The 22,307-nt window shown below is 37.9% G+C and overlaps 1 protein-coding gene across 1 annotated transcript; it reads right to left on the bottom strand.

Annotated features, from left to right (window-relative positions):
• Nucleotides 1–8,803: 8,803 nt before the first annotated feature.
• RBM45 (RNA binding motif protein 45) lies at nucleotides 8,804–20,395 on the bottom strand. The gene is made up of 10 exons (XM_038182104.2): nucleotides 19,900–20,395; nucleotides 18,835–18,957; nucleotides 18,561–18,687; nucleotides 17,204–17,314; nucleotides 16,695–16,874; nucleotides 15,638–15,767; nucleotides 13,852–13,948; nucleotides 13,350–13,516; nucleotides 12,706–12,902; nucleotides 8,804–9,564 (listed from the first exon to the last, which is right to left on the bottom strand). Exons 1-9 carry the CDS (start codon nucleotides 20,299–20,301, stop codon nucleotides 12,710–12,712), a joined length of 1,530 nt encoding a protein of 509 aa, XP_038038032.2. The 5' UTR covers nucleotides 20,302–20,395; the 3' UTR covers nucleotides 8,804–9,564; nucleotides 12,706–12,709.
• Between the last annotated feature and the right edge of the window lie 1,912 nt (nucleotides 20,396–22,307).

The following is a 22,307-nucleotide window of genomic DNA, read 5'->3' as shown; positions in this document are numbered from 1 at the left end:
AAGAATTGTATTAAGGATACCCCTATTAAATACAAAAAACTAGAAATCTGAAAAGCAAATCTAAAATGACGTTTGGCAGAATTCCAAGAATCTTTGAAGACAAACATATGATAAATCATCTGGAGCGGTTAAATCTCCTATAAACAAAATCTGTACTGTAGATAATCTGTATAGCTAGTTATCTGCACCCAGAGATAAGGAAAAGAGTTTGTTTCATACTTGATTTCAGCAATGGATAGTAGTGCTTAATCTTCATAGGCTTCATCTTCAGCAGAATACATGATTTCTTTTACTGTTCAGACTACAAAACCAAAACAGTATAAAATCTTTAAGGAAAAAACCTAGGTACTTATGTGTATATAAGAAGCATAAGAAATCTTCACCTAAGTAAATCAAGTCTTACTTGGTAAAACTGAAAAGGTATTGACTGCAGAAGAAATCTGAGGAATATTTTTAAATTGATACAACTTATTAAAAGTGTTCTTACCATTTTGTAAAGCATGTGTATGCTTTTAGAAGTCTGTGGACTCGATTAAAAGCTTTAAAAAGTCACTTGTTCAAGATATACAGTGCATAATTTTTTGTTGGTGGTGGTTTTTTTGTTGTTGTTGTTTTGTTAATATGCCATTGCCTTTGATTTTGTTTCACTGGTTAAATATAACCACTCCACACTTGCTGTCCTTATATGTAACAGACACATTGGGAGAGAGATTTAGTGGGGGATTTAGTGTGCCCAGGATAAGGACAAAGTTCTGATACTTAAAGTAACTTCCAGTTTTCCTGCTTTGTGAAGTTGCTTATCATTTCACTTTCAGAAGATATTTCCAGTATATATTTGCATTTCCAAATAGAGTTTTTATGTCCCCATGACTAAATATGATCTGTTAACAATGTCCTGGATTTCTTAAAATGACAGCTGAAGAAGTTACTCATTTGCACTTCCAGAAAAGAGAACTCCACCAGAACAGCTGGAAGATTTCCCAGGATATCTGTATCTTCTTTACTCTCATGTCAAGATTTGTAAACGCTTTCTCTAAACATAGAGTAGTGTCTGGTTAGCAATTAACTCTTTCAGTCTTAGCAAGGTCCTGCAGATGTATTACCAAAAGGCTGCTCCTCTGCTATTGCATCTCTGGTCAAAGATCACTGGAGGTAATTTTAATAGAGCTCTCTTTCTCATTGTTCTAGATCTCCTCTTCAACAGCTACTTTTTATTTTTTCAAACTGCAGTCCTTTCATCTGTTACCTATAGTTTCCAGTTAGGTGACCAGTTAGCCTATTCAGACTCAGTTCATTTTCTTATTTTTACATTCTTCAGGTCTCACCTTGTATTTGAATACTTTACACTGTGGGTGGTACTAACTCCCATATGTCAGCAGGTAAGCCACATTTATTCTTAGCCTCATGCTATTTAGATCTGTTTTAAAGACTCACCAAAGAACTTGCTACAAAGAAAGAGCACAATGAGTCGACAAAACAACGAGAGAGTTTATCCCAGAGTTATATCCTAGGAAAGCTATCATTTGCAGTGGTTTAGTGGCATCACAGCTAAAAGAGCTGCTTCAAAGTATTACCCTATCTGCTTTCAGTCTTCTGCAAAATATTTACGGGTTGTTGGATCACCCCCTCTTACAACCTCAGGAAAGCTGAGAACCTAATCTAAGGCATCTTGAAATTGCCGCAAATAGCCTATGCAAAAATAAATAGATCTGTGTTTCTTATATTGTCTGGTGTGCCAAGGAAACAGACCCCAAGAAACGCTGGGGTCGTTATGCCATTATGCAAGATAGGAGCTAACAACTCAGCTAAGAAGTGAAATTCGTAGATTTCTTCCTAAGCCCAAGTCTGTAGACTTTAAAGAAAAAACGTCACAGTAAGAGAATTGAGTAGCCAGATGCATGGTGCTAAAGTAGATGACAATAGCCTCACATCAATATCTATTACCTTATATCTACTACCTTATTGCAGACCAATTTACCCTAGAGTACAAAGGAAGCAACTTATAAAAAAGTATCATAATGGCTCATTCACCATTTCAAATATATTCCCCTGTTAATGTTACTCTTAATTCCTTGCCTATGTCTAATAAGTTTTCATGAGAATTTTCTGCTGGCTGAATTTGACTTTGAGATCACGCTATGTTGATTTACTCCTCCATTAAGGTAGTATGTCAATATGCTGCACCAGGTTTGCATGCCAAGATTTTCTTTCATCCTCTATTTAGCATTTCAGAGGTGTTAAAAGGAAGTGATGGGGCTATTATGTGAAAAATTGCCAAGAACCACACGCATCAACAACAATCAGATAACAAACATCCTATTGACTTGGTAATCACTTGCAATCAAATCAGTGTGAGTACCTGCTGCATTCTTCCTGACTAACTACTACATAGAAAGAGGTACCTCAGCTACCACGTGACCCACGATAGATTTTAGCTCAGGAACTTCCAACCTACATGGATCCATGAGAGAGGATTGCTTTAGGGTATATGTATTCTACCCAATTTTGACAGACAAAAATCTCAGAAGATTCCAGCTATAAACATGCTTTGAATGAAACCATTGTTTAGCTTTGTTCCCTGAGCTAAAAGCCTTGTTGTACAGCAAGAATAGAGCAGGTTCCCTTCTTTTGCAACCAGTGATAGGGCCCAATATGAGCTAATACTCAGATTGCCATGTAAAGCATTATTGTAATAAGTAAATTGCATTTCTTATAAGCTGTATCTTCATTATGTGTCACATATGTCATTGATTTTCTGTTTAGAATTTATTAAATAAACTCTTCACAATTAGGATTTTTAAGCTCAATTTTAATATCAAAATGTAATTACGTTTCTTGAAAATCAATTTGAATTGCCAAAGAGAAGGGCTAAATAGTACAACTTTAAAAGAGACAATATATTTCAATTTTGTAACCATATTACTAGCCAGCATGAGAAGGTCTAAACTCTCCCATTCCTTTAAAACTGTTTTTTTCCCCTTAACCACAAATTGCACTGTTTCCATTATTATTTTTTTTTCTCCTCATTGACTTTTCTGTTTTCAGAGCAATCATTAAAAGTTTCTACATCTAGAAGCAGTATTTATCAGAATTTTACAGTACTACTGGTAGCAGACTACAATCTGTGCTATGCCATTTTGTCTCTTAACACCTTCCGTTATTTGTTTATGGCATTTCAGGTTTGTTTGTTTGTTTTTAAGTCTTCATCAATGTAAAGCTCCCGCTTCCATTTTAATGGAGACACAAATATAGGAAAGTTATCTGGTTTACAGTCATATGTGTAAACTGTGTAACTTTTTACCCTTCAGTTTAGCTGTTTCTATTCAAGAGAAAATCTGGCAGTGCCACGCATGGGTGGTAGGGCTGTGGATTTGAGCTCTGAGATACAGGGATTGTACAGTACTGAAAAGTTATTTAAAAGCTGTGATTTATGGTGTTTATAAGGCCCCAAGGCCATGAAGGCCATCATCCCTACAAGCAGCTGCTTCTTTCAGCTTCCTACAAAGGATTTGTAACCAAGCAGAGTGCACAGGTGAGCACTGCTCTTACAGCCACCCAGCACAGAGCTGTTTCATTTTTATCTTCCACAATTTCAGCTGGCAGAGCTGTCTGGAAACACCTTTACTGTTTCATGTGCAGTACAGAATCAGTCTGGCCCCAGGAGGCCTGATCCTGCCTAACTCAAGCTGCTGTTGTTGTATTTGTTCCTGCCAAAAGTACAGGCTGTGGATGAGCTGCCTGATGTGAATTTGTGCTGCAAGCTTTTCAATGAACTTAAAGCAACTACAGCCACAGGGCGGGCTGTGAATGCAAGAAGGAACAGAAGCACCACACAGGCAAAGAATGAGGTTACCCAACAAGATAAAAAGGCTCAAGAGAAAGCACATGTTTTGGAATAACAGATACAGCTTTAAAAGTAATCTTTGTGCGGTGGTATTATGTGCATATGAAAATACATGGTGCATGACATGGTGAGTACAGCTCTCATGCTGTGTATTTTAAAAGTAAGGTAAGACAAAAAAAAATAAAGCTACTACAAATCAACTTATGAGCTTATGTGGTTCATTCACGAGAGACAGCCACCCAAAAGACTTCCAGTCCTTAAACCCAACACCTGGTAGCGAATGGCTTCCAGATCACCACAGTTCTATCTTGTCTGTCTCATGACAGAAGTAGTTTATATTATCCTAATTTTCCCAGTATCAGATTTGACTTTCCCCTGGAAACCCTCCATGCCTTACCTCTTCAACTATTTTCTATTTTGTTGCCTCAAAATCAGAAACCCATTTTTTAATTATCTTTTTTTTTTTTTTCCCTCCATATTCTGTCTCTTTCTTCTGGTTCTCTTCCTAGTTCCTGCTCATTCTCTCACTCAACCTGTTACTGAAAAATGACAAAAATGTCAAGTAATGGTAGAAAGAAGCGTTCTGTATGTGTTGTTCTCAGGTGTCCACTAGAAAATTTTCATAATTGGTGTTATTTTAAAACTATTTGACTAATTCTGCTCTTGTGAAACTATAAAAAGCCTCTAGAACAGCAAGTAGAAACAAGTTACACAAGTGGGACTGTGCAAGCAAAACTAGATTATTTATATTTCAAAAATAAGAGGCTGTGTAGAAATAAGTGGTTAAAAAACAAATCAGGGAAAAGATAGAAAAAAAAAACTAGGATTCTGTCTTCTCTTAAGTACTTCAAAATACCAGAACAGTATTTTGAATTGTTTTTGCAGATGAGAATCATCATCTATCAATCTGAAAATAAATCCCAACATTTTTTAATTCTATATTCAGATTGATTATCTTAGAAGCAAGTTAGATATTTTAAAAAGCAGTATCAATTTTGAGTTACATCCTACACATATACATCCAGAAGACCAGTAACCTCTGCTGGAGTAGGGGGGATTACCTAGCAATACTGTAGGCTCCAGGATCACCCTTTGTGCCTTTGCTACAATGACTGTCAATGAACTTTGACCCTCCTTCATTTATTTGTAAGGTCTCCAGTTTGTTCTGGAGAAAAGCTTAGCAGTGCACCTGCAGTTCAAATATCACATTCTGTGAAGAACTCCCACAGAATCTTTGTCAAATATGTTTAATAAACACAGATAGAAAGTTTAGAAAAATGGTATGCTGAGAACATGAATTCCTGAACTGGACCTCTGCACAAAAATCACATGCTGTTTTCACCTTCAACTGCTTCCACTTCCATATGGTTATTCCTCCTGTCTCTCATGCATTGATAGAGTGATCAGAAGAGTGGAGGTGCCTGGCATTGCAGACATTAGATATCTCTGTAGACTGAGCAGATATAACAAGATGAAATACCTTGCGTCAGAAAATGGACTATTAACAGGAAGGGAGAGGAAGCATGCAAGGGAAACTGAACTCCACTGTGCATTACAAGCCTGGGCTCTGCCCCACTTCAGGTACTCCAGTAGCAGCTTGTACCACTAAAGGAAAAGGTCTCAACTAGGAGCCACGAGACCCATTGCGGACAGCTAATTGCAATCAGACTTGCAGATCACATTCTGGATACACAGCCCTCTTGAGAATGGCCTCGTTGCACTTAACGATCAGAAATACTTTAATGTAGACATTCAGGCAACATAAGCAAATTAGTATCTTTCTACAGTTACACTAACAAAAGGCTGTTCTGCTGACCATGCGGATATGATTCACTAAATGGATAAAATAATTTCTATGGGACATTATTTAGCATAATTTATGAAGTCTGTATTATCTCATTTTCAGAAGGTTCAAAAGCCCTGTTCAATGCCAACAGAAACTACAGCTGATGAACACAGCTGAAATCCAAATCACTTACAGATAAGCATACGAAATTCTACTTACAACCATTAAAGTGCTATTACTACAACAGAGCATGTGCGTGCACACAGAGTAATCTGTGCAGTTCTTGCCAGTTCACTAGCCACCAAAAAGAGCAATATAGATGATGATTTTTTTCTCCCCCAGTACAGGAACCTAATGCTCCTCCCCAGAGCAGACAGCGTTAGTACTTGCTCATGAAAAGACCTGGAAAAGCAGTGTGACAGCTACTTAGCTGTAGTGCTATAGTACAATTTAAGTGGTGGGATGAACACCACATCCAACCAGAATTGTTGTGTGAGTTTAAAGCAACTAACACAAACTAGCATTTAGCTGGGGAAGACCAGTACATCTAACTAATGCTCTCCTGAGTAGCTGTTCAAGTCATTCAGTTGATTCTTCTTTCACATCTTAGATGGGCAAACTCAGACACCCATCACTTAAGGTTTTTCAGAGCACTGACACTGCCAGGGACTGTTAATATCACCTAAACAAACAGGCAACTTCAGGGTCACATTAAAACTCCAGATCCTGACATAGGACAAAAAGGGCAATTAGAGGACACAAATTAACAGTTTTTTTTGCTTGTTTTGTTGTTTGTTTTTTTTTCCCCTCCCCAATTGACTGTGCAGACTCTCAGTATTTCACCTGGCACCTACATCACAAGCCCCATATTATCCCATACTTTAGAGCACCATCTTGAGCAAAGATAACTCTGCTCCAAACTGTCTGCTTTGAGCGAACACTTCTGCATTTTATGTCCAGGCCTTGTATTCAAGTAACAGAAAATAAGTACAAACACAAGTCCCCTGAACCTAAAGGAAAAGTTTACTTGAAGTGCTTGTGTAGCATGATGCATATAGTTGCCTCAGATTTGTAAAAAAAGAAAAACCATCAGATCTCCTACACATACACTGCAAAGATGTTTGCACTGGCACAGCATACCACCACTTGTAGGCTGTGTTTTAGCTTACTCCTGACATACAGATACACTGCATCATGCACACTCAGCAGCATGCCAGACCCACTATACAAGCAGGATGACTGTCACATTTGCACAGCAGAACCAAAGCTTTCTAAAAATATTGGACTCACTGCACACATGCGTGCATACATACACAATACAGTTAAGTCTGCAAAGATGCTGCTTGATGATTCTGGAGTTTTGGATCTATGGCACACTAGTCAGAACTGTTTCCCCTAATCAAACACAAGAAAGCCCCAGGTTTACCTAAAATTTATGGGGAAAAAGGGAAACAGTGATGGACAGACAGGATTTTTCCAGAGGAGCTTCAGAGAAATGGCAACAATCCTCACAAACTTCAGTGTTACAGTCAAAGATAAGATCCAATTCTCCAGGCTTAACCATAAAGCACTTTAGTTCACTATATAATTTCTAAAATGTGCAACAAGTTAAGCAGGAATTTTATAGTCTCCTTTAACCATGCAACCTCAATTCATTTTCAGTCTTTGTGCTGAATGAAACAATTGCTCTTGGGGAAAAAAGCTGATGGTGATTCATCAAGGACTGCATCATAACAGAAATGAGGGGAATGGAGAGGAGCAAGAGAGCTTTCTTAGGCAACCTTCATTCTGCAAGTTCCCAATGCTTGCGCATTTGAATTTTAATACTCTTTTAGCTTAAGAAATAATGCTGTTCTGCATTAAGTACAACTTCTGCCACTTCAAATCTAAACTTCTGAACCATTGCAACAGCAGCTCATTCTCACCTACCTTCTCTAATGTAAAAATACTCTTAGCAATGCCTCTCTATTAAAAAAGCTTGATGTGCCTGTATCTTGCATCAGAGAACAATTCACTAAATACTTTAAAATAATCGCAGCGCTAGAAGAGTTCTGCACTCTGCCTGTAACTATTATTCTAATTGTATGAATTCAGTAGTAGGTGCACTCACATTACATTGCTGAAAGGCTAGCCTAGGTTTTTTTTTTTTTATTACAGAAGTAGTTTGAGACAGCTGACTGTGAAGCACTGAATGGTAAAGGTGTAAGTTTTGAGTAAGCATGTTTTCCAGTTAAAAAGATTGTATCAAGCTCTGCTCTTCCGCTTGCTCCTCTTCCCTACCTTCCCCTCCCCTCCCTCCGCCAAGTTACTTTGATGGGTGCATGCCTTTTGACTCTGTAAAACACCACAGAAAAATTCTTAAATGGTTTCATCCTCAGTTCTTAGCTACTTACAGTTGGAAAATACCAAAACCTTATTTCCTCCTTCTCCTTGAAGAGTAAACAATGCAAGAAAAGGAGGTCATCTTTTGTACTTAAATGCATAGCTTAAATTAAGAGACAAGAGACAAATCACTAATTAAAAGGCATTGTGCTCCTGCACGTTGACCATTAGGACTGGGAAAGTCAAGAGCCTGGAACACTAGAAATGAGGCTGCAAAGATTCCCCCAATAAGAAATAGTTGTCTTGAAAAGAGTAAGGGGGCCTAAGAAGATGAAGAAGGCAAAGACTGTAACAAAGTAGTATGATTCTGCAGCACAGAGAGCTGCATAGAAACAAATGCCAAAGCCTTCCCAGGAATATTAGATAGTAGGACTGCATTCTCACCTATTTTCCTGTGGATTGGGGAATTTTTGGAGGGATATCTTTCCAAAGGTGCTCAAAAAGAGAGCAAGTTGTGGCTGCTCACTTGTCTCCCCCCATTTGATGATCAAGGGACTGCAAATGGAAAAATTGGAAACCAGGTACATGTTTCCAGGAGAGCATGCTTGTACACTAGTGTGCATACAACTAGAATTTATCAATTTTATCTGTAAGAATTATTTTAATAACAAGCATTTATTCAATTCAACAAATAGTACTCAGGGTACACAGGAAAGTATTTGGTGTTTGAAAGTTATCTGTGCTAATACTTATCCAAATTAAGTTTGTTTACTCTTCATCAATGCTCAATTCTCTTTGTCCTGTCAAAACACCGAATTGTTCGATTATCTGATTCTTAAACAACATATTCATTGAAAGATTCTGAAAAAAAAAAAAAAAAAAAAATAGCACTCAAGCACTCAAAAATGAAAGATGGGAAAAAAAAAGTCCCCGGACTCCATGTTTTCCCCATAGTTGTAATGAAAGTGACTCAAGATGGTAAAGGGCAACACAAGCAGCTCTGATAGTCTGACCCATAGTCAAATGTCCTTTGCACTAAACAGCACATAAAGCTTAATGAATAGTTTTGGCCCAAATCAATGAAATATTTAAGAGCATACTTGAATCATTTTTATGAGTACAGCTGTTCTCTTGAATTTGACTTAATACTGATAGACTTGCTAGTACATTTTGAAAGTTATTTAATTTTAATTTACTGATGTACTTCAATGAAATTCTGGCCACTGGAAGTGCCTTCTATTTTAGCAGTCATAATCTGAATCATTATCAAGTCAAGCCCCAAAATGCTGACTCCTTTATCCCCCCTCCCATCATTGTACTTTCCCTGTTAGAGAAGGAACTCAGTTAAGCACAAGAGATATATTTCCATAATACAGGATGACAGGCTACTACAAGAACAACCATCAACATACAATTTTAGATGGCTTAATAGGGTTTTTTTGTTTGTTTTTAAATAGGTGCATGGCTATGTTTTTGAAAACAAAGTACCATGTGTAAATATATAAAGATCAATTTTCTTAACAAAAAAGGAGTCACTGTCCACAGGAACCATGTCTAGTCACGTTTTCAGTCAGTCAGTCAGTCATCTGAGGGTCATGTCATTATTTAGTTTCTGTAGAAAAAAACACAAGTATAAAAATAGTATCAAAAAGCAACATACCTATTTGTGTTTTAAAACATAATTGTTACAATAACATAAGTGAAAGAAAAATTAACATATTTGGAGAATCATATTATCATATATGTGCTTCTTTATCTTTTAGAGAAGTACCTCTTTTTCTGAGCAGCGTGTGAAAGCCAGAATTTTTCTGCAGTACACTGTTGATAATAAAGTTATTTTTAAAATATATATATTATTTTTAATATCTATTTCAATGATGATACAACTGCTATTTAAGAGTATTTCTGCACAGTAATAAATCATTATAAATACATATTAAACTTGGTGCTTTTAATAAAGCCCTAACACACAAAAAATGCAAATCAAATCAGTGATGCAGGACTTTCAAACTTCTCAAAAGTCACTATGGAAAAATGTATGTATGGGTGCACACAGGGTAACTTCTAAAGTTCTTGCTATAATGGAAAAACATTTCTAAAATATTAGCAAATATTCCTTTTAGATATCTCAGTAACCGCTACCAGTACCCAAATCCTTACTGTGAATTTGGAAGTCCAACACAATCATTTTTTCCACTCTTTTGATGTTAGTGGTATTATGAAAATTAGAAGGTAAAAAAGACAATTTTAATAACAAAGAAAAAAAATCTAAACAGACACATAAGGCTAATCCTCTCCCGATTTTTTCGCATTAGTGTAATAGAAAAAGTAGTTTCTGCAGTCAATGGAAGTCTTCTGTTTTGGTATGCTAACCAATACCTTCCCTCCTATACCTGCTCTTCTGCTTATCCCATCTGCGTATATTCTCTATGGCATCTATGGCATCATCTATGACATTCCCAGTTGTTCATACTACATCTTAGAGCGCCATAATACACGTTTTTGAAATATTAAAACAGAAAGCACTATCACACATTCAGTTTAATTTCTTAAATATCTCAAGCCATAGGAAAAAAAAAAAAAAGTCTTAGTCTGGAATCAAGATACAATCTTAACTTATCTGTGCCTTGCAAAACACATTATTCTTCCAATGTAAAGTCATCAAATTGGTAATTATCATCTTAAAAAGCTTATTTGTTATGTCTACCTTGTGAATATGCCTGGCATCAGCTTCCTACCATAGGATCCTACAGTTTTAGGATCCTAAACTAGCCTTTGTTTAGTAAAAAAAAAAAAAAAGACCCACTGAACTCTTTGCTTACTTAAGCATATTTATAGATGAAGTTTAAGCCATCTCTTCAGTTTCCAAAGTTCTGAACTCAGTTTTTTGTCTCTGAATAATTGAATAATTTTTCTGTCATCTTAGCATCCTTCAGACTGTTAGACAACCCTTCCAGTATGGACAGTAATACTTTCTCTCCAGTGCCAATATTCCCTCATATTACATTCAGGAATTCCTCAATAAACCCAAGAATTCTCAACTCTTCCACTTACTTCATTACAAAGGGAATAGTTAATTATCTGTAAGCTCTAATACCTTTCGGAGTCACTCCATTTCTAGAAAGAAAATCTTGCAATTCATATGCAACATCATCCTCACTCAGGACATGACTGTAGCCTGTTACCAGTTTTGGAGAAATTAGTATTTTCCTGAGGTGTATTACAAAAGAGCAGAAGAATAAAAGCTTTATTTCTAAAAGATGGCTAGATAAGCAATTTGGGGGGAAAAAATCACTTCTAGCTTGACAATCAAAAAATGAAAGAAAAAGATGAGTGAGAAGATACAAGTACAGATTCTCTTACTAACTTTGGATGTGTATTATTTACTTTTCTAGTAAAAAGTAGTCTTTTCCTACTATGAAGACAGACCTGGTATTTCATTATACTTTACATCATCATTTTTCCACTAGTGACAAAGAGGTTGGTCCTCTATTATTGGAAGTTTAAAAAAGTACCTTTAATAACAAAAATTGGGTAGATAAAAGCATGGGTAAAAATTACTTGAAGTTACATTCACCAGAGCTACCGATTTAAAAAAAAAAAAAAAAATTTCTAAAGAGTGTTAGCACCAATTGCATGCAGAAAGAAAGCAAAAAATGTTTGTTTTCAAGTAAGTTGTATATAAAGACTAGGAAGGCTTTTAATAACTTCTGCTTAACAAAAGAAGAACATAGAAGTCCTTAGGAAAAAAAGGGAGAAGAACACTGCGGGTAAAGTTGCTCTTGGTCTTTATAACTCCTTGATCATAGGAAGTATCTACATAAAGACAGGTACAAGGAATGAAATCAAGTAAAATATTCATGTGAAGAGAGTTAAGATTTTAAGTAATGTTTTTTGACTGGGTCAAGGGGGGTGGAAACTTGTATCACACTACACTAATAATATAGCTACTGAAATTATCTGGGACTATAGTCCTATTCCAGTAGAGGCCTGAGTATAAAAAAATATATGTAAAATTTATATAGATTTTTATAATTTAATTCAAGTCAGTATTTTAAAAGAACAAGTGAATTTTGGCTCCCGAAGTCTATAAAACCTCTCTATATGAGCTTTGCCAGTTTTTATTGGACATAAACATAAAACATTCGAACTAATTAACTTAAACATACACCTCAACCCCACCACAACAGGCTCCACGGTATCTTCTTCACCATAACACATTCCAGCTACACCCAATTTCTGAGCGTCCAGATTAACCAAGTCAAGGCCTTTGGTTTCACCTGACAACATTCCCTGTTCTTCACATGTCCGCTTTATTTATCCCTTCCTTCATCTGTCTTTCAAGGTTAAACTCTGTACCCTTATCCAACACCATTCTCGGGGCATATGTTTGTAGTGAAAGAAAGACACGTACAAGCTGATCTTTGTTTATATTGTTTATTTTTCAATTCTCTTTTCAGTAAGATCTGATACTCACTTTATGTATATAAAATTATTTCTATTAATCAACTGGTTTGTATTTGTTCAAATGTTACAAAAATAAAGATTTCTTTACTAAAATAAGTGTGTATACATAAGCATACACACAGCCATATATATTAGATATAATTTGTGTGCGCATATATATTTCTAGCTAACAACTAAACTATAAATTTCAAATTAACATGACATGCACAACTAACTTGAAAATGCTTTGCCTCTATCTCACATAGATTAACTTGAACTTAAGTAACAGCTCAGAGTGGGTACTCACCTACTTAGTAAGTTCTCTGACGTTTGTTAGATTCCTCCGTAGGCGAGTCTGCCAACCTTACTTTAAGCCTGACACCATTCACAATCTTGCCGTGTAACGCAGTTATGGCATCACTGGCACTTGCTCTGTCTGCAAATTTCGCATAGCCCACATTTTTTCCAGACACAAGGTAAACTTTTATCAAGTGGCCAAAACGACTGAAAAAGTAGTAAGAAAGATAGTTAGGTCAGAGGTTTTGCTGCAGCACTGATACTTATTATCCAATCTCAACTATATGTGATTTCGTAGTTGTGAATTCAACATAGCATACATACGAGAATATAGTTTTGTGCCACCCTGCTTTAAAACCCCCCCAATTTTTTTTAAATTAAAACTAAAATTTGTTTATAAATGTTATGAAACTAGACATTCTCTTTCTGATTACATAAATCATTAATTAGCCAGTTGCACTGGTAATGTTACAATCTGTTTCCAGACAAATTCCATTACACGCCTGTTTCAAAAGCTATTAGTTATTTATCACTTGCTTTTGCTGTGCATGTTCTTTTCTGAAAAGAGTTTCCCTGACAGCAACCTTTTTTATTTTCAGGATTTATTTTAAATATCTCATGGTTAGAAAACACTTATTTGCTTATGGGCCTTACCAGAAAACATCCTCCAATACATTCACAGGTAAAGGATGGGGATGAAAAAGTATGAAAAGCCTTTCTTTTACAGAAGTGTCAGGTGGAACTTTTTTTTTGTGTGGTGGAAGTATGGCATCAGTTTGTGGTTGAAGTAATTGTGATCCAGAGTTTCCTCCAAAAGCCTGCTGAGACAGGAAGAAAAGAAAAAACACAAACATAAAATAATTGATAAAAACTGACACTTTGTTATTCAGTTTACAATTTTTGTTCTTACCACTGGGCATAGATAGACTCTAACAGCTAATTCTAATCTTAGTCCATTTATTTTGGTTATTTTGTTAAATTGGAAAACAAATACAAATAAAGCCAGACATTTAAAGAAAACAGAAATACACAAACCAACCAGAGGTATCTCTTTTAAAGATGTAGTATCTAAAGCAGTGAGCTACGTTCTGTACTGACATACTCTTATTATCTTTAAAAACTCCAGATATTAACAGTATCCATTATATTAACTTACAGGAGGTGTCCTATACTGCTGAACAATTGGATTGTTATTCCGCAACACTGAGGACACGTGTGCTGTTACCAGTTGTGTTGCCATTTTTCTGATGAGGCTGCAAGAAGTGATAATAAACTACTTTAGATAAAGAGCTAAGTAACAGTTAACTTCAGCAAGAGAAAAAGATTTTTTTTTAAGATGTCCATTAAAATTTGAAAAAAAAAATATCTGTAAACTCAAGTAGATAATGAAAAAGTCAGGCTTTCATACTAAGCATGATCTGAAAGTACATACACTACCTGGAACTCACTGACAACACTTGTATTTCTACATACAGAGATACAAAACTTTCCTCTACTTTTTCCAGTACTATCGTAAAAAAGAAAACTAACTACAGAGCCCACAACTTTTTGTGAAGGGTGCCTAGATGAACAAAGGGACAAATTTCACCTGTTTCTTTCAATAAAGAGCACAGAAAAACAATTCAGAAACCAGAACATTAATCACAGGAAGTTCATTTCCAGCTGTCATTCTCCAGTATTTTTTCCTTTGTTCTGTTGGGGAATAAGAAAAGCAATTGCACATTTGCATGAATTCATAGCCTATCATAGAATATCCCGAGCTGGAAGGGACCCATAAGGATCATCGAACCCAACTCCTGGCACCACACAGGTCTATCCAAAAATTCAGACCACATGACTGTCCAGACAGTCCAAATACTTCTTAAACTCCAGCAGGCTTGGTGCGATGACTACTTCCCCGGGGAGCCTGTTCCAGTGCGCAACAACCCTCTCAGTGAAGAACCGCTTCTTGATGTCTAGCCTAAACCTCCCCTGCCTCAGTTTGACACCATTCCCTCGCATCCTATCGCTGGTCACTAAAGAGAACAGATCAGAACCTGCCCTTCCACTCCCTCTTGTAAGGAAGCTGTAGGCTGCGATGGAGGTCTCCCCTTAGCCTCTTCTTTTCCAGGATGAACAGGCCAAGTTACCTCAGCCGTTCCTCATACATCTTCCCTTCTAAGCACTTCACCATCTTTGTAGCCCATTGCTACAAGACCATGATATAATAGGAAGTACCAAAGAGTAAAGAAAAACATTTGCAAGAAGCATGGTTACAATGAATTATTTTAGTTTAAAGCAGGCATGCACTTCTGAAGTGTATCTCCAAGTTGTCCCTCCGTACAGTCTTTTCATTCATATCCCGGAATAGCTTTGATGACAAACTAGATTCATTTAGGATGAAACTAAGCCGAAGTTTTCAATACTGGAATGCACCTAAGCCATGCCAATTTCTAATGAGCATTTGAATCACAGGAACAAACAAGAGATGATTTAAAGTAAAACCTGACAATCCTCATACAATGCAGGTATCAGAGCCTCAGCTATAACAGTTTTATTCTACCTACATGATCTATTGGCAGTGTTTGTATATTGCTAACACTGCCAAGAGATCAAGTAGGTGATACGTGTTTTTAAATAGAAAAAGACTAAAATACATATTTCTAGGGTATGTTAGAAAAACTTGAATTTATTGAGAATCTTTGTAAGGGTCCCCGTGTTGTGTAACAAGGCCAGATGAGGTTTTAGATGAGGTTTTCTTTTTCTACCAGGCTAAGAAGTGTCAAGAGATTCATTCTAAACTATTTAAAAAAAAAAAACACACCTAGATTTCAGAAAATATTACGTCCAAATACGAAACTAGATTAGTGACATGGCTCTTCCTTTTCATATTTAAATAAGAGTAATAATAGTTTTGCTCTCTAGAAAACAGGTTACATGCTTCTCTATGTATTAGTACTTACTCTGAACTATCGTTCCCATCTTCCAGAAAAATGACAGTTAATCGGTTTCCAGGAGGATACTCAAAACCATGTAGTTTATACTTGGCATATATAGCTGATGCTGCAGTACTGTACTGAATCACAGCGTACCCTACAAATACAGTGCACATGGTTTAAGCACAATACAAGTACATCCTAACAAACTACACTCACTTAAAGCAAGCAGTAGGATCAAGCTACACATTAGTCTGTCATTGATGCTACAAAATTCCTAGGTCTCTTTACCAAACAGTACATTCCTTACTAGCAACATTAGTGTTTGGGAATAGAACTTCTGTGAAATTAACTAGTGACAAATCACCTTTATTCGTATTAATTTGAAAATCTAGTAATAAAGCAACATAACAAAACATGTCTTCTTCTCCAAGACAAAACTAGAAGAAAAAGTTACATATTTCAGCTTAAAATGCAATTATTCCATAAACAAATGAATCTCAAGTACTGTAAAGTTACAACATAACACTCTGAATTGTTTCCATTTCAAGCTTCACTCTCATGCTTTACTCACCTATAGCAAAACAACAAGACTGAAACAAAAACAATCCTTCTGATACAAAACAAATTTTGTTTGGAACTATTTCATCCTGTTTACTCATATCTGCTCTCAGACAAATACACACAGTTATTTCAAGATGAAAACTCAAATTATCTGTTTGCAGAACATTCAAGATAGATGTTTAATTTTCAAAAATTTTCGTCTTCTATTATACCCCAAACTATTAACTTCACTTGACCAAAAAGTTAATTCTCACGGTTTTGATTCTGCCCTTCTTGAGATTTTATTAACCTTATTTATATTTATTGTTAGTTATCTGTAAACAGGTGTTCAAACAAAACTGAATTTTTGGGCTTATGCATCAGTAATAGCAGCCAGCATTGGTACGTAAGACCATTAATTATTTCCCACAACTACTTGATTTTGCAATCTGAATGTACTGAAATACAACTAAAAGGTGGTGTTCTCTTCATAGGAAAAAAAAAAAAAAAAGTGAAGATTTTTTTTTGTACTTCTACTTACCATTATTAGTATGAGGATCTCGCTGAACATCACAATACTCTAGTCCTGGGACTAGATCAAAGAGGGCAAACAGCTGCTCTTGGACAAAAGGAAGTCGTGATACCACTGACAGACGTTTGGAGACTGACTCCTGAATTCGGCTCTCGTTTTTTTCAAAACTACAAAACTCTGGCTGCCCACCTCAAGAATCAACATGAAAATAAATAAACCAAAGTCATCGCACTAGCAAGCCTTCATTTCAAACATTTTTCATTCAACTTTTTAAATTATTCTAAGTGAATTAAACACTAAAGGTAACATGTTTATTTCATCAGTGCAGGTCTTGAAATAATCAGGCAACAAGAGCAAAGCAAACCATGAAAATATTGAGATGAAATGCCTGACTCATTTTCTAACTCAATCTATTAGTAGTCAAACTAAACCTCCATTAGCCTCCCTTCTACCAAACCACACTCTTACATTGCGATTGAGACTACAAATCATTTTTACTATGAAAAGCTGTGACTTACAAAATGGAAATGCATTTCCTCTTGGTTCTTGTCTTGTGTTATTACTGTAGTATTCATGTTCAAAAGACTCTGATGACTTATTTTTAGGTTCAGCCAAAATGGCCCGGTAGCCTAGAAGAAACGATCACATATAAGAACACCTCTATGTACCCCAAATTTCCATGATCAGATCTGCATTCTCCAAGTACTGTATTTAGCAATATATTATTCAGAAAACCCATTTAAGTGCTATCTTTTAATGTGTAACCCTTGAATGTTGACATAATCAATGACATGAAAGTTAACATACTCCACGTAAAACATATTCACATGTTAAGTGCAACAGAGCCTACTTATTCTAGGGGTGACCAAGCATTGGAACAAGTTACCCATGAAAGCTGTGGCATCTCCATCCTTAGAGATATTCAAAGCTGCCCGGATATGGTTCCTTACAGCCTACCCTAGGCAGCCCTGCTTAAGCAGCAGGGAAGACAAGACCTCCAGAGGTCCCTTCCTGTCTCAGTCATCCTGAGATATTTTGCAGGACCCAGAGATGTTGCAGAGGCAGTCAGATGCCACAGAACTGTAACTGCTCATTCATGTTTTGTACTGATCTAGGTTCTGCTTATCAATAATTTACGTATTACTAACTAAGAAATAAGATTTAACAGTTAAGCAATCTCAGGCTCATATTTGTGACAATTCCTGCAGAGGCATAAAACATTCATGTAGAACTACTTCTGATATACCAGGTATACTACTTAAACCAGAAACAAGCAAACAACAACAAAAAAAAACACACCTACATGCCAAGGTGCTTAAAATTTGTGATTAAGTGAACACTGAACAGGAGGCTAGACCGGAAGGCTGCTGCTAAGATTTGGTGCTAGGGTGTAAATGACAATTGTTGATTATGAAACGGGGCAAAGTCTTACTTTCTGTAAAAGATTAATCCTTGAATTAAGTTTAAAAAATAAATTAAAACTTCAATTAGCCTAATTTTGTTCTTAAGTAAATGTAATCACAACAGAATCCCTAAGGATTATCAAATAAAGTTTTATGTCAAATATAGCAATATGTATTAGCTGGAAAACAAATTCTCAGGGATACATAAAAATCAGATTCTCCCGTGTATGGAGGCTACATTACAGACCAATGATACTTCATGTAAGAAAAGCACTGCACTCATTTCCAAACTCTTTTCACTGATCTTACTTACAAAGTTTGGTAATGCAAGAATGTAATCAGGTGAACAACAGTAATATTATTTTTACTTGCAAAATAATTTGCCTGCAAACAACACTGAAAATTAAAAGGTATACAAATGATGGTACACACTCATTGTGAGAAACTTTAAAGAATTCAGTAAGATTCTTACTTCGATCACACTCTTCAATTGCTCGGGCAGCTTGTGATGGTTTTAAGTATCTCACATAGCCCAACCCTTTACTTTCTCCAGTAGTCTTGTTTTTAATAATGCTGCAATATTCAATGTCTCCATACGTCTAGAACAAATAAAAAGTGCATTAATTAGAACAAATTGAAAAAGCCCTTCTGATAAATTAAGAAAAAAAGCTAGTTTAAAATAATAACTAATATTTTTTATTTTATTTTTTTTAACTAATTATTTTCTAATAGTAGCAAATTAGTACCTTAAACTTCTCTCTCAGATCTTCCTCTGTATAGGACTTTGGTATCATAACAAAGATACGTGTAAGCTCCTCATCTTCAACATCTCGGTGGCTTCCAGAAGCCCTTGACTGTGCAATAAATACCTAACAAGAAAATTACATAAACATTAATTAATGGAAAAAAAGGGCTTAGTAACATATCAAGTTTGTTTTTAAAACAAATCTTTATATTTATCTTTCACATGATGCAGCTTTCCTAATGTGAACAAGGACATCTCTGATCATAGATGCACCTGCAACAAGAGACCTACAACTATGGTACACCCACACTGGTTTCTCAAGCATGACAGTGGCCAGTAGAAGTTCTGACTTGAGATACCAAAGAACAGTCAGGAAAAGCAAAACTCTGTCCAGCACTATCAATGATACAGGGGGTATCTGAGGTAGCAACAAATGCATCTCTGCAACAGGCCAGCCCTGGTATACCAGTCTTAAAAACGACAAAAAATAATTAGTTAAACTTTGCTCCTGCAGTTCACCTGGAGGCGTTCAAGATCAGAATGGATGAGGCCCTGGATAAAATGATCTAGTAGGAAACACCCGTGCCCATGGCAGGGGGTCTTTAAGGTCCCTTCCAACCCAAGCCATTCTGATTCTATGTTTATCTGGGGACTATGAAAACAGTTCGAGAGACTGAAACCTACCAGCCACTGATCAAAAACAAACAAACAAAAAAGTTTCAATAAAACCAGTGCCTACGATTAAAAGCTCCCTGGTTTAAGCTCCCAGCGGCGCTTCGCTCTCGCACCTGGCTGCCCGCTTCCCCACAAGGAGAGCAGAGGGCGCTGGGGGGGCTGCTCCCGGCCGGCCCCCGCCTCAGGCGGCCCCACGGGGCGGCTTCACCTCTGTACGTGGAGGCCACCGCTCCTCGAAGCCGGCAAGCCCGGGCCCGGCGGCTGAGGCCTGCCGCCCTCCTGCCGCCGTGCTGGGAAGGGAGGGAGGGAGGGCGGCCGGGGGCGGCCGGGCAAGGGAAGCGGTGGCTGCTGCAGCCCCGATGCCAACAGGGAGGGGGAGGAGGCGCGGTACCTTGATGGGCTTGGTGTCGGGGACCAGGCTGCGGCCGTGCATCTCCTCCATGGCCCGGCAGGCCTGCGAGCTGCGGGCGAACTTGATGAAGGCGATGCCGCGGGACTCGTTGGTGCGCTTGTCCCGCAGCAGCCATATGTTCTGGATGTCCCCGAACGGGGAGAAGCGCTCCCGGATCAGCGCCTCCCCGGCGTCCTTGCCCAGCACCACGAACACGCGGCTGTTGGGCGGCTCGTCCAGGCACTCGGCCGACAGCCGAAAGCCGCCGCTCTCCTCCATGGCGTGGCCGCCGCCGCCGCCGCCGCCGCCGCCGCCGCCGCCGGGCTCCCGGGCCGCCGGGGCTCGCTTCTCGGGGGCCGGCGGGGAACGGCCGCAGCGCCCTTTCCGCCGCGGAGACAACATGTCCTCCGCCCGCCTCCCCGAACCACTCGGCGCACAGGCCCCGCCGCCGGCGGGCGGAGCTCGGCGCCCCGCACCGCCCCGACACCGGCACCGGCCGGGGGGCGCTGCCGCAGGGGCGGTGTCACAGCGGCACAGCGCCGCGGGGCGGGGGTCGGCGGGAGCCTGCGGGGGCACAGTGCGCGGCCCTGGTCCAGGCGGGCCGCCTAGGGCAGGCTGGCCGCCATCGCGACAGCTTTGAAGCGTCTCCAAGGAGGGAGGAGGCTCCGCAGCCTCTGCGGGCTGCCCGTGCCAGCGCTCGGTCACCCGAGCCTGTGGTGTCTGCCCCTTGTCCTGTCACAGGGCGCCATGGAAAAGGGCCTGGCTCCTCGGCACCTTCCCTTCAGACATATATATATATACACATACATACATACATATATATATATACACACATACATACATACATATATATATATGTATATGTATATATATGTATGTATGTATGTGTGTATATATATATATGTGTATATATATATATATACACACACATATATATATATATTTTATATATATAATGTATATATATTATATATATATATTATATATATATAATGTATTTATATATAAAAATAATATGCATAAAATAAATATAAATATATATTTAGTTTATATATAATATATATAAATGATTTTTTATATAATATATACATATATATATATAATGCATATATACTATGATATATATTATTTATATATATAAATAATGTGAAATGTGTTCATCTGATTCGTGTCAGTATGGAACGGTGCTAGGGCCGCATGGTATGATGAATGTGACCTTCTCTCTTACCCTTGTATAACCACAAGTCTAAGAAAAACAGAATGGTTAATGTATATAGTTCTTGTACCTTGCAAAGGCATATTTTAACAATTCGTGGCAATAGAGAGCAGTTCTGTCTGTCTCTGGGTCCTGCACTGGCAATTTAATTCTTCCACAGATGTGGTTTCTTCCCTTTCCTCCCAGTGTCCCAGTCTCCCCCTCATTATAGTCAAATTATCAAATCTTCAGAAATATTCCTCAAATCCATGAGCCTATTTTGCTTTTGTTATTCCGAACTCTTATTCCTAACAGTTGCAGCCTTTTTGCCTTTGTGGTTGATTTAGCACTGCTATAGATGTGACTGGAGTGTCCCTGTGAATGGCCTGTGAGGAATGTTTTAACAACACCTGAAGTGTCAATAGAGAGCTATTTGTATTTGTATGTTCTTTCTTTGAAGTCTCTGATGTCTGGGGGTTTCAGAACAACTGCTAACAACTAGTAACTGTTACGGCTTCTGAATGGGACACTATGCAAGCCCCTGATATCTGGCCAGGTGGCCAGGAGATTAAGGAGAAGAAAGAAAGAAGCTGAAGGACGGCTGGAAGACAAAACTTGCAGGGGACGCTGTGTAAGCTTTTGACATGCTGCCAAGGAGTACAAAGGGGAAGGACAAGAAAAAAAAAAATGAGAGGAAGACTACGAGCCTTCAGCATGAAAGACCCCCAGAGACCCCTAGGGGGACCACCAGAGACTGATGAGCATGCTCCAGTAGGAGGGTTTGGATCCCAGAAGCTAATTATAATAACCCGTTTTTTTAAAAAAGTAGTAATGAATATGTATTAGCCTAGGAGCATAAAAATCAGCTACTTGAGGTAACTGGTGTGTGTCTAGGTGGAGCGGAGACTCGCGACGCACCCTGCGCTGTTTGCTTACCTCTATTCTTTTAATAAATTGTAAACTTTGATTATAATCCTATTTTAGGACTGAGCGAATTTATAACACATAATATATATAAAGTAAAAAAAATATAAATATATGATATCAAATATATATATTACATTAAATAATATATATATATATATATTTATTTATATTATATTATATATAATACATATAAAAGTCCCGAGGCAGCCTTCTCCAGGCTGATCAGCCCCAGCTGCTCTCAGACGTGCCCCTGTCCCATAACCATCTCCGTAGCCCTTCCCGGACT

The sequence above is a fragment of the Anas platyrhynchos genome, chromosome 7 (genome assembly GCF_047663525.1).
Source record: "Anas platyrhynchos isolate ZD024472 breed Pekin duck chromosome 7, IASCAAS_PekinDuck_T2T, whole genome shotgun sequence".
Classification (NCBI taxonomy): Eukaryota; Metazoa; Chordata; class Aves; order Anseriformes; family Anatidae; genus Anas; species Anas platyrhynchos.
This window is presented reverse-complemented; position numbering and strand designations above follow the sequence as displayed.